Raw genomic sequence first — 14,001 nt, 5'->3', positions numbered from 1 at the left:
TGAGAAAACATGTCTGAAACAGCACCATCATTTGTCTAAAATCATAGTTATTTAAGAACTGTTTTTTCAATTGTAAATTAAAAAGATGAATTTACGCACAAAGACGTTGATGCATCTTAATGATCCTAAATCTAAATGTTTTGAGGTATTTGTACATCCATGCATGTAACAGTATGTATTTTGAAAGGGCAGCTGCTGTGTGTACTACATGTATAAAAAAAATAGCGATTTGGAGCGCAGCTACTGTGAAATCAACCCTAAACGTTTGGCACGCCTTCACGCGCTCCATGCGCACCTGCGCTCTGAAGGGCGTTCCCGGGCGCGTGTGCGCTCCTCCTTGACAGGCGTAAACCAGGCAGACGGCAGCGCGCGACGCCCGGGCTGCAGCGACCTGTCTCTTTAAGTTGGTGTCAAAGCCGATTACCGCTGATCTCCGTCGTGATTCTGTTTTCGCCGTCTGTTCTCTTTGCGTCTATTTTGGTTTTCTGCGCCGCAGCGCGCGACAGAACGCTCGTAACGGCACAACTCCTGAGATAAAAGTTGGGAGCATGGAGGCGTCGTGAGGTGTCTCCCGCGGCTCTGCGTGACGTGGAAAACCCCCCGTGTAACGTGTGCTCGCGAGGGTGATGTGCGCCGCGCGCCGCGGACTCTCCAACTTTTCCCACCATGCTAAGCCCGGATTAGTTCTCGTGAAACCTCCCGGGAGATGTGATGTGATGCCTCGGGTTACCGTTTGAAGTTGAAGCACCGAAACAAAACGGACTTAAAAAAATAGATTACAATGCAGAAGGGCGTGCGGTACAACGAGGGCCACGCGCTCTATCTGTCGGTGGTCGCGCGTAAAGAGGGCTCCAAGCGCGGCTTCCTGAGCAAGAAGACCACGGAGAACAGCCGCTGGACCGAGAAGTTCTTCGCCCTCCACCAGAACGTGCTCTTCTACTTCGAGAACGACCAGAGCGCGAGGCCCTCCGGGATATACCTGCTGGAGGGGTGCACGTGCGAGCGGGCACCTGCGCCCAAGGTCTCCGCCATCAGCAAGGAGCCCCTGGAGAAACAGCAGGTGAGTCCCACTGAACTGCACCGGGATCAGTGAGAGACCCAGTCAGACCAGTTAACGAGGCTGCTGCTGGAAATGTAATGTTCTCTTTCATTTTGCTCCATTTTTTTTTTTTCACTTTTTTATGCATCAATTTTTGTATTTTGGCCTTTTTAATCTCTCTGTACTCAACATTAATAGTATTATGATCTTTTTAGCACAAACTCAGCTATACCTCTGACTTAATTTAGTCATTTTAACAAAGAATGAAGCTGCCAGGAATCCTAAAAACAACAAAATGAAACGTGTTCCTTTAATAATCACTCAGCATGTTTTTATAGAACATTCAAAGTAGACTAATGTAATAAATACAACTATTATAAGTCTGTTTACTTGTAAAGTGACATGTTTTTGTGCACAGACTTAGATGAGGTACTGTCCCATCATTCTCTCTCAGCTTGTCTCTATTTGATATGGAAATACAGTTAAAACATGCTCAGTGTATTCACAGATGTGTAGATCCAGAAATGGTCTCCAGTATTGACAGAAAAATAAAACATTTTGATAATTGATTAATTCATTATTTTAAGGTAAAAGTTGTGAGATTTTGCTGCTTTTCAGTTTTATGTCGTTTTAAATTGAATGTCTTGACGTGATGGAACTATTTTCTGACGTTTTAAAGACGATAAATGAAGCGATTAATCAGGAAAATAGATGAATCAATAACGTAAACAATCCATTGATTAGAAAGATTCAAACTCTAAAAAAATGAATGTCAACTTAAAATACCTGCTGCTTTAAAACTGTTGGTTTCAACATTTATTTTGAACAGAAGATAGTTTTTCAGCAGAATCACTTCTGACACTTTTAAAAGAGAAAGAAAAAGCCAAACGTTCTCAAATGTGAACAGTTGATAGTGAATCTCTGTCAGTCAGTCTGGTTTTTGGACTCTTTGACGGACAAAACAAGAACATCTCCTCTTGAGCGTTCTCGACTTCCGGATGAGTACAGAATAATCTCAACTAGCAGAGCAACGATTGTTTTCAGTGCCGATGATTCTCTCGATTAATCATTTAGTTTCGATCACACACAGAGTCCTTGGTTACGTCTTTACAATTTATTTAAAGTATATCTAAATTTCAATGTCGGTAACATGAAACACTGTATGAGATCATGATTATCTATCGCCATTATTCATTGAAGTTTAGTGACAAAATAATTTCATTTGCACTTTAAGATGTAAATAAAGAAAGCACTGCTTTCACGTCCATGTTTTGCTGCATTCATGCTAATTAACTATTTCATATTTGCATCAAAATAAGACTTAAAAATAATGAATTCAGTGCAGTTTTGTGTAGACGAGCAAAACAAGTAATATAGAGTTCATCGCTCTTCTACTTCATGACATTCAGGGACGTTTTTCACACGTGGCGTTACAGCTCTAAACATCTGGATCCTAAACATCTGGAACCTAAACATCTGGACCCTAAACATCTGGAACCTAAACATCTGGACCCTAAACATCTGGAACCTAAACATCTGGACCCTAAACATCTGGATCGCCCCCTGGTGGCCAGCTGTTACTTTAGGAAGCGCTTGATTTTAAATTGTAATTGTAAACGTCAACATCGCAGTCGATCGTGTTCCTTTAATTGATGGTGGTTAATATTCGATTAATCGTTTATATCTCTTTGGTCTTTTCCCATTTTCATTCTGAGGTTTTAAAAACGACACAGGGTCCATCGGGACGGCAACTTTCATTACTCTTTTATAAGATTAACATAAAGCCAATACTGAACTTTTATCACATGTTAGAACTATCAATAGAGTCCTGAAATATCTCTTTTTTTATTATCTTCCAGTCAAATTCTGTCCAGAGAAGAGAGTTCCTACCTTCGTGTAGATGTCCTCCCAAGTCCTGTCCTTTAAATCTTTATATTTCATTCTCACTCCCGTTTCTCTTTAGTACAAACAATCAATTCTCAATCTACAGAAATACATATGCCTATAATGATACGAGAAGCTGGAACTATTTAGCTTCTGTTTGCTGACTTGTGTTTTCATCTCTGAACTCGAGGTCCACTTGATCCTCCATGTTTTGTTTAAACGTCTATGTTTTACAGTAGAAGATATTAACGGGACAGTTTGCTGCACACGTCCCATCATCATTCCACCCCGTACTGTTAAAAATCACCAGAATGTCCCGTCGACATGAAGAGCCTGATGCTATTGATGATTTAACTCTGAACAGAATTAGATCTGATGAACATATTTGTTGTGTGAAGCTAATTTTAAATGACCCATATTCCTGTCGAGTCTGAAGATGTTTCATCATCATCATCATCAGCCGTCACGTAGACGAGTCGTCGTTTTCTAAACTATAAAAGCTCATTTTCTTCTCCACACTCACATCCTTCATGGATACAGTTTATTTCAGTTTTTAATACAAACTGGATTAAATCTGTCACATCTAATCTTCTCATCGATACGCAGGTAACCTGTCTGTTGGACACAAGCTGCCTGTGACTCATGTTGCTTTATTAAAAAGACAATCAGGAGAAGAAGCTTTAACCACCAAAAACCAAACGACATAATAATATCTGTAACTTTAAGCAGAAACTTGACTTTCAGGCTGCTGAATATGCATAAATATCATAGTTTTCTGTTTTAAAGAACTCTTTCCTTCCTCTTTGCTAGAGATGGAATGTTGATGTTTGTCTCACAGATCACCTGTGGTCCTGTTGTCAGACATAAAGGACTCATTACAGGATGCAACTGTGTCATCTGTTAGTTACACTGAAGCGTGCACGCTTTCACTGAGCAGTCCATGTGCATCTCTTTGTAGTCATGGTAAGTCTCGCTTTGGTTGTTTTTTGTCTCTTTTTGCCTCTCTGTGGTAGTTTTGCATCTCTTTGTACTCACTTTGCGTCTCTTTTTGGTCGTTTTTTGCGTCTGCTTGTGACTGCCCACCCAGAACTGTTTGCAGTAACAGAGGCTCTCACCCAGAGACCCCTGGGCCTGTGTCCAGCTCACAAATCCGTCCACGCCGGCATATCTTAGAATACGTTTATGGCGACGGTAGTTTTATCTTGTTGACAAAATCATGATAATGATCTGTTTCTGTTTCATGCAGACACACGTCGTCTCTTAATCTTCTGCTCTTCTTTACCAACGAACTGTCTCTCTCTCGTAGCGTTTGTCTGTCACACAAACTAAAGATGAAGACGGTGGAAGAGGAGAGTGACGATGCAGTGAGACAGCTTGGCATTAGAGCCACGGGGGGGCTGTCTGCCTGCTCTGTGGTGTTTACTGCTGCTCACTGCTGTGAGGGCGGCCACTGGGAAACCAGACGGCAGAGTCGACACCCTCTCTAATAGTCTGCTCATAAGACTGAGGGTGAAGTACCGTTAGACAACATCCGGTTGTCTTCAGTCAGAAGTGTTTACAGTTGTTCTGGTGAGAGTGACAAGTCGTCACAGAGAGAGACGATAAAAGTTTGAGTAGCAGTTGTACACATGAAATGATCGTTTAGTCTGAAACACATCAGAACACTGTGTGAAGTTTCCAGACAAAAATAAAGTGTTGTCAGTGTGACACAAAGGTTACAAACTAGACAGAAAATGGTGTAACGAAATATAAAGTCATTAAGACACGACGCATAAAACAGACGTTATGATTCAGAGCTTTAGTTGTTTTTGTTCGTGGGAGTTTTTGTGCTCATGTACGAAAGATATTTAAATATAAATAAAGACTGTGCAGGTGTGTCAGAGGAGAGAAATACATACATAAGTAATAATAATAATGTTGATAAAGAAGGTTGATAACTACATAAATAAATAATGAGAAATATTGCTTATAATAATGTTAAGGGAAAAAAATAGAAAAGTAAAGAAAATTTAATTTAATAATAATTTAATAAAAATAATAATGTTGATAAGGAAGTTGAATAACTAAATTAATAAATGATATTAATGAGAACAAAATATTTCAAAAAGGTAAATAGTTTACTAAAAATAAATGAGTAAATGAATCATGATAATAATAATAAGTAAGTTCAATGACGACATAAATAATAATACTCATGATAATAATATTAAAGTAAAAATGAATTAATAATTAATTAATAGTAAGAGATTCCGAGCATATTTTAAATTGGTGACTTTGTAATATAATATGTTGTGAAATGAAAGTCATCAAACATCCAGACTGAAGTAACACAGACCGTCGTTTGATCTCCTGAAGTCTGAGTCTAAAGCAGCTTCTGTTGGAGCAACATTACAAAACATCAGACGGCCTCAAAGCACTCCGCTACAACTGATGAACTCGGCTCATTTGATGTCCACTCTCTTCACAGATGCATCATTAATTATTCATCTGTATCTGTGGCTGCTCACAATACTGTTGTTCATTCACATGACTTTGATCAATGGAACAAATCTGCTGCTTTGTTGTGAAGTCAACAAAGTTACTTTTACCATTTTATTTGCACCTCAACTTTAACTACTTTATTCATTAAGAGGAACTGTTAGTCATTGAAGCAAATACAAGTTTAATAGTTTTAACCTAAAAATAAAAGTTTATCAACTACTTAATAATTGATGGTTAAAATCTACAACACTGAAATACTTTACATTTATCTATTTTAGCTTACTTCATTCCAATTCCACTTTGCAAGTTAAAAAAAACAGTTTTTTAGAGTTTAAGAATTTAGATTAAAGTATCAAATGTTCAAAAAACAATATTTAAGTTGCTCAAATAAAACTAGTCACTAGTTGCTCACAGTTCACAGTTATGTATTCTAATGTTATAAATTCAGTGGTGATTTCACAATAAGTAGACAGTAGAGGAAGTAGTACTTCAATGTTTATTTTTTACGCTGTAAAAGAGTCCTACATTCAAAATTCTAGTGGAGTAAAAGTACACAAGTGTTTCCAGCAAAATGTACTTGCTGAGTATCAAAGTAAAATAATAAATAAATACAATTAAAAAGACTGAATAAATAAATCACTTTAATCAAATTGAGGATATACTGTATATATGTGTGTGTGTGTGTGTGTGTGTGTGTGTGTGTATATATATATATATATATATATATATATATATGTATATGTATGTCAAAATATTACATTTAAAAAAAAATGACATTCAGTACAGCCCTAAAGTAAAATTAAGTAAATAAACATAGTGAAGTAAAACATTTCCGTCTAAAATGTAGTAGAAAGGAAGTTTTAAAGAAGTAAAAATGGATATACTACCATATACATACCACCAAATTGTGCTTGAGCAAATGTACTTAAGGCATAAGTTCTATAATATTATGGCTGTTTTGTTTGCTTGCATACATATTAGTTGTTGTCGTGTTGTTTTGCTTGTCTGAATACTGTATAATAAGAAGAACACACCACATTCATCATTATATGATCATTTAAGTCACTCTTAAGGAGTTCTTGATTGAAAAAGACTTGAGTTGTGTTTTTTGTGTCAGCTTTTATTAGTTTGCTTAAGAGAAGACTTTGTTTGTTTGTTTGTGATCCTGTATATCGGCAGTATCTTGTTCTAGTCAGACGATTGTTTCACCTCTGCAGATATATATTGTTGGTGTATTTTTATTATTAGTCCATGTGGACTGAACACTTGTATGTGCAAGACACAATGAATAACTTTAATACACAGAAATACCTAGAAAGTATTTATGCACATGTAGACGTTATCGCTTTACATTAGTTTCTATGTGGTTCCTCACAGCTACTGTTTACCCACTGAACACCATGTTTGTAACATCCACCTTAATAGGATTAGTCTCAGATGAGTTAAACAGGAACAACAGTGAGTGAGGATACGATTCACGGCTCTGATTTACTGGAAACATTAGAAGCTAAAGGCTCATGTGACTCATTGAATGACTGATTGTTTTTGTGCATTAACGTGCTGAGTTGGTTGCTTTACAGAGAGTGACGACTTCCTGATTTGTAGTTTATAAGGGAAAAGAATTGTGTACTACTTGTTTTACTTCGTCATCCTCAGACATGAACGCTCTGATGTGGCAGCGATGGCGTCGGTGAGGCTTATACTTATCATGCTTGTTCAAATCTGCTCTGTCCACACGGAGTTGATGTCGTGTTTTAAACGTAACACAAACAGCGGCGTGCTGTCTTTGTTTGACTCATCCATCCATGTCCGGACAAGTTCTGCAAACTTTGATTAGAAATGTATTTGTGATTCGTTAAAAACAAACGTTAACCAGGAGAAAATAAGTTTCCCTCAAAATATAGTTTTTTAGGGGAACCAGGCTGAACAAGCAGAGTTTAGGTAACAGAGAATATTTTATGATCAATTTGAAGATTATATATCAACAAATGTAACCTTGCTGGAAGTTTTGATCTCTGTGTCAGACGTCAAACTTAAAACTGCAGCAGAGAAAGCTGTAAACACAACATTTACACATCAGCACCTCCTAAAGTCGCTCGTTATATGCAGCAGACGCCGAGCAACATTAGCAATTCACTTTGAATCGTTTTTCTGGTCATGAAAGTCCGATATTCTCTCTTTTAGCTCCGTTTTTGGTCTCCACCACCTCCTGAGGGAAACATCCGTCTCATTAGCTTCTGAATGCTCCACTATGTTCACCAGATAGTCTCTGACGGAGTCGTGTGCTGTTTGCTGCTCAGGTCGTGGAAAGTGTTTTTTTACAACCTTTTTTTTTTAAGCTCAAAACAGCTGCTGCCAAAACAAATTACATAACATTACATTTATTTAGTTGACACTTTAATCCAAAGTGATTTACAATAAGAGCATTCAACCATACAATCCACATTTAAATACAAGAATAATGCAAGTGCATCAACTTCATACGATGAGAGAGGTGAGATTAAACCAAAGCGGTAAAGTTGCGGCTCGCAAAAACCCAAACAATGAGCTGAAAGACAATAAACCGCTTCAGAGAGCTCAGGGGAACTAATGTTAATGTCAAAATATTGATTAGAGGAACTTTATTTTAACGTAGTATCCAAATATTCAGTATTTTATTCTGTTCCGGAGTAAAGTAAGTTTAGAAGTCTGTTAATTTAAAACTAAATTAAACTGAATTGGTGCTTTTATTTTGAAGGGTATTATGCTAATGCTTCTGTAGACAACAGGACAAAGACTATGATGATGTTTAAGATTAGATTTTAAGATGGATAAAAAAATAAGTATTTTCTGATTATATGTACATGTCGGTCAGCTTTGCTCTTGCAGTTGTAGAAATAAAAAGCAAAGATTTAACATGTTGAATCACACTAAATTGGATGTTAAAGCAGGACCCTGCTGTCTGTGTTGGTAGCTAACATGTGGCGGTGCTCTGGGAGGCTGCTGTGCTGGAGCTAAGAATAGCATCCTTGCCGGTCCTTTAGCCTGCAGTCACTGTCTGAATACCAAGTCAACACAAGCGCACACAGACTCCATTACACACCGCTGGTATCTGAGCTATTTGCAGCCCACCTTTGAACCGCACTGAGTGGATCTCTGGGTGTAATACGACATGTAAAAAAACCTTCCAAACAACGAGCCACATTGATTTCTGGGAGAGAAGGTCCAGGTGTGGGAATGTCCCAAACCCTGTTTGTTTTTGCATCAGTGACTTTGTTAACATTATTTTAAGAATAACCCGTTCCTTTCTGATCGATCTGAACCTTATTCCATGTACAGTACAGGAAAAGATCGGAAATTTTGCAAACTAGGAAATATACTTGAACTGTCTCCTCTATAGAAGATCAATAAAGTGCAATTTAGGAATATGTTTTTCTTAATCTACAAATGTCTAGAAAAGTCCTAAACTAACAATGTGTCCATCTGTCTTTTCCAATCTGCCTACTCAGCACCAAGTCTACTGGTTTCTACTGATGACGTAAATCTATAAAAACTGGTCACAATTTAATTGTATATTATAAAATATAATAACAGCTGGTCACTGTAGTTTATAACAAACACACATTTTTTACGCATTTGTGGACATTTTACAAGTATTTTTTTGATAATTTTCAAACATTTTCCACATTTTTAATGCATTTTTGGGAGATTTTTCTGATATTTTTCAAGTATCTTTTACACATTTTTCAGATGCTTTCGATGCAATTTTCGAACGTTTTATTCATTTTATTCTTTAATTTTTTGGCCATTGGAGGAACATGTCACATGTAACGGAGTTCTATTACAGAAGAAGAAGAGATATCTGGCTTTGTTAAACGTTTTCCACACATTTGTTTTTTTCATTTTTCACATCTTTTTTACAGATTTAAGTCATTTTTCACATTTTCTTTACACATTTGTAGTCATTTTTCACGTTTTTTACACATTTCTTTGTAATTTTTCACATATTTTTTACACATTTTTAGTCATTTACAACACATTCTTCAGACTACTTTGCACATTCTTCAGACATTGAATTAATATGTTGCATGTAATGGAGCTCTGTTACAGAGGAAGAAGAGATATCAGGCTTTGAGACACACAACACAATACTCCACCAGTTCTACATCGGTGTGATTCAAACACAGAACCTGCAGGTCTCGTTGTGTTACGGGTGATGCTGAGTCTCAAACACTGAGACGTTTGTGTCTGTGCACGGCAGACAGATGAGCTGATGATGTTTGTGACTGGACGTAGTGATGCTGAGTGCAGGGCTTAAAGCTCCCTCTGTCTCTCTCTCATTGTTATCCTGCAGCTTAAAGCAGGATTGTGGCCGTGGAAGCTGCATTAGCAATGCGAGGAGCTGAACGAGCCCTGATGGTTATGTAACCCCCCCCCCGACACACACACACACACACACACACACACACACACACACACACACACAAACAAGCCCTTAAGCCTCTCTCTGGTCCGGCACACGCTAGCAAGTGTCTCTCACCGCTTATCGTTGCATCATTACTATACAGGCCTACTTTCTGCCTCAGAGTCTGATATACTGTCCGATGTTACAATGGAGTAAAAAAAGATGCAGCTGCCTTGTTTCAATAAGCACAAACACAGAAAAAAAAGCTCTTTATCAGCAGAATATTTGTTGTGCAACATTTAAAATTAAGTGTATTTATACTATATATATCCTCCATATAACTTTTATTACAAGTCATACGTTTTAAAGACTCTTTTCATGCTCATGAATCTGCGGTTCATCAGGAATAAATATGAATTCATGTGTTTGTGTTTACTTTTCTCTTTAGATTGTGGTGATTAAAGAATTATAATATGAAGTCTGTGCTTATTTCATTTTGGATCAGACGCTTGAGGTGCGGTCAAACATTGTGTGAGGTGCAGCAGAAAAAGAGGAACGTGAGACCGGGTGGGTTTGTTGTTGTTGTTGCTAAATAAATAACTGTTATTATAAAATCTTACCTGCATTTATAATCAAACAAAATAAAAATACAACCTCAGCTAACTCAGCTTCCTACCTTCTTATGTAACTCCTATAAAACACAACTCCTAATGACTCGGTCATTATGAATCGGTCGGTTCAAAAGGTTCAGGCCTGAGGAACGGACTCATGCATGAACACATTTACATTTGCATACATGTAGTTTATAAATAATGAATAACCTGATTAAAAACGTCCTTGTATCTTTGGGTAAGCAGGTTGAAAACAAACTGGAAGGATGATTTTTAAATGACTGAATGAGCCTAAATATCGTCACAGTCACAGCTGACAAATGTATTAAAACATAATCGTAGTTTTGCATCGTATATTTAAGACAGTTTCATTGAACGTTGTGTGAGGTTTGTGATGCAGATATCCTCATCGGTGTTTATGTCAACGCACGCTCCAATATTAAACACGTCTTCTGTCTCGCAGACATTTAGAAATCTGAGTTTTAGTTTTGTTTACGATTCCACCAGACAAGAAGTCAGATATTTTACATAATTTCTAACCCTAAACTTGATTTTTTTTCCCCTTAAAATTGACAAAATGTTGATATTTTTGTGTGAGCTTGTGTTCCTGTGATGCCTTCATATTTGTCAGGAAGGTTGTCGCGTTTCTCAACGTTATCTTTATCTGTTTTACTGAGCAACGACTCATCACTTTTTTTTTTTTTTTTCTACTGTAAGTCACTTAATCAGATCGTTGATCGGCTGGAGGAGCTCTAACGTTGATGAGTTCAGACAGAGCGGCAGGACGATCTATGGTTATCCTCTATAACTCATCATCATCATAATTTCATGATGCAACACCTCCTGATCAGTTATACGTTTTCCTGAATCAAATCACATATTTGTTATAATTCCAGCCAAAGCTTTGATCTTCGGTTCCGTATAAAAACCTTTCTCGTTCGTCTCTAAGTCTCCTGAGCAGCGTAATCCTCTGCAGTTAATAATAAAGTAGCCTGATAATCAGACCAAAGCTCCATTCAGTGGATTAACATCACAAGGGGGAGGTGAGGAATGAATTATTCGCTGTGCTCGGCGGTAATTTAACAGACAAAGCCGATGATGGAGAGTTGAACTGGGTGCAGAGATACTGCGTGAAGTGAATTTGAGTTTAAAATCACACTCCCTCTCAGTCATAACCCTGTCACACTGTTAACATTCATACATGAAACATTCTGACATAATTCAGTGTGACAAACACTTCCCGAAGGATGTCATTATCTCATGATATGCATCGAGAATAAACATAAATCTTCTTATAGATAATAGAAACAGACGCTACAGAACTTGAGTAAGTAATCCTGTGACAGTTGTGTGTACGTCTAAGGGTGCACTGCAAACAGGAGATGGTCAGAGATAATTCGGCATTTAATGCTGACAAATATAAAGTAAATATATGTTTACATGAACCATATCAAATTCAGAATATTGTCATGTATAATACGAGTGTGCATGCAAACGTAGTCCCTTAGATGTCTGGAGACGTCTTCTTTAAAGTTTGGACTTCAGCTGTCTTAAAATGACAGCTGACAGGAACATTGCATCTTTGTTGCTTGTTGTCACTGAACAATTTGAATAACAATGCACCAAAGTTATGGGTGTCTTCATCTGTGCACGGGCAAAATCTGCAAGGATCGAGTTACTGCAGCGTTTTAATGCATTACTGCTGCAACAGGAAGCTTCGATCCTCACAGTCCTCATAAGAACGCCTGATTGAAATGTTTAAATTGCACTTAGCGTTGGAATAGGTATCAGTTCTGACTACTAGAGTGCTGTGGCTCCTCACTTTGTATTATGAGCACTATTTAAGTTAATGTTCATGTGTACTGATGAGCCCCTGTGAGTCACTGCTTGTGGTTTTGTTGAATGCAAAATGGGAATGACTTCTGAATACTGGAAGTGTCCTTACTGGAAGGTAAAGAGATGATGGATAAAAGTTCTATAGCTCTAAAACTCTGCTGCTAAGTTTGTCCTCGGCTCTTTATTTACATCAGATGTGATGGTGTTTATAAAATGTACGACTATTAAATAAATCATTGTGTGTAAAGAGGTGAAATCCCTCTGATTTATGGTTTTATTAATACTGGAATAGTCGGTCACAATTACTTCCCTATTTTCCAAAAATAGTCTTTTGATGATCAAAACTATACACAGTATCCAAAATTAGAAATTAAAAAACAACATGATATTGTAGTCAGAATGCAACCTCCAGTCCTGACGAATGAAGTCAAAGCTTCATGTGTTAAAGCTGCATTCTCTCTAGTGTCCATCAGGGGGCGACTCCTCTGGTTGTATAGAAGTCTATGAGAAAATGACTCTACTTCTCTCATGATTTATTACCTCAGTAAACATTGTAAACATGAGTTTATGGTCTCAATCTCTAGTTTCAAGTCTTCTTCAGTACAGCATGATGTTCATTTAGTAAATTATGGTCCATTTAGAGTCAAACAGACCATAAAGCAGGGTATGATTTAGTGGCGGGGCTACACGGTGATTGGCAGGTCTCTAACAGAGACGTATAAGGCATCTCTATGTCACTCCACCTCAGTCCAAATATGGCCACTTCCTGTTCACTGGTTGCAAAAAAAAAAACATGGCGATGGCGAAATCGCCGAACTTGAGGCTTCTTATATACAGTCTGTGGTTCTGACCTATTCAGACGTATTGTACCAGAGGACCAGTGGTACCGTTTTCCTGTGAACTGATGTTTCGTCTGTTTTCTCCACCGCAGCACTACTTCCTGGTGATTTTTGGCCACGATGGACAGAAACCTTTGGAGCTGCGGACAGAGGAAGAGTCGGACTGCAACGAGTGGGTGGATTGCATCCAGCAGGCCAGGTACGGAGTCCATTTACCAAAGTACTGTACTTAAGTACAAGTCTGAGGTACTTGTACTTTGCTTGATTATTATGCTACTTTATACTTCTACCTCACTACATTTCAGAGGGAAATGTCGTACTTTTAACTCCTCTGCGACAGGGACAGGTGTGGATGGAGGTGTTGTCTTTTCGGGTTGTCCATCTGATGAAGTGATGACATTTTGGACAGAGATGGATGTAGTTGTAGTTACTTCATTATATTCCTCTGACATCTTTAGTTACTAGTTACTTCTCAGATTTAAGATTTTACATAAAAAAAACTTTAACTCATTGTTAAAGATTAAATTAATGGTTCCCGTTTGGTTCTGTATCAGAACTTAGTTTCTTCTTCTTCTTCTTCTTCTTCTTCTTCTTCTTCTTCTTCTTCTTCTTCTTCTTGTTCCATAAATCGTCTCTCGACCCCTCAGATTTATCTGGTGACCCTTTGGAGGGGTCCCAACCCCAAGGTTTGGAACCACTGGACTAAACCAGCTGCCTGTATATAAAGTAGTTAAAATAACAGTGACATTCTGCTGTAACATTGATGCTTCAGTATTAATCTAATAATGTCACAAGAGACATTTTAGTCGAGTACTTTTTTATTTTACTTTAACTTGTAAAGGAGTATTTTTAACGTTGTGGTATTGATAGTAAAGGATCTGAATACTTCCTCCACCATTGTCATGTTCTAACATTTAATGAATTAGA

General features: G+C 37.7%; 1 protein-coding gene across 3 annotated transcripts in view; it reads left to right on the top strand.

Annotated features, from left to right (window-relative positions):
• Window positions 1–646: 646 nt before the first annotated feature.
• rasgrf2a (Ras protein-specific guanine nucleotide-releasing factor 2a) overlaps window positions 647–14,001 on the top strand; it is a 32,265-nt gene continuing 18,910 nt past the window's right edge. For all 3 annotated transcript variants that reach the window (XM_068706397.1, XM_068706396.1, XM_068706398.1), the window contains exons 1-2: window positions 647–1,060; window positions 13,167–13,273. In XM_068706397.1, coding sequence (XP_068562498.1) covers window positions 782–1,060; window positions 13,167–13,273 — 386 coding nt within the window. In that variant the 5' untranslated portion in view covers window positions 647–781. The remainder of the gene's footprint in view (window positions 1,061–13,166; window positions 13,274–14,001) is intronic.

The sequence above is a fragment of the Cebidichthys violaceus genome, unplaced genomic scaffold, assembly GCF_023349555.1.
Source record: "Cebidichthys violaceus isolate CVI_PGR_0920_01 unplaced genomic scaffold, fCebVio1.0.p SCAF_12, whole genome shotgun sequence".
NCBI classification, from domain to species: Eukaryota; Metazoa; Chordata; class Actinopteri; order Perciformes; family Stichaeidae; genus Cebidichthys; species Cebidichthys violaceus.
The sequence above is the reverse complement of the archived record's forward strand: the minus strand, read 5'-3'. Positions and strand labels throughout refer to the sequence as shown.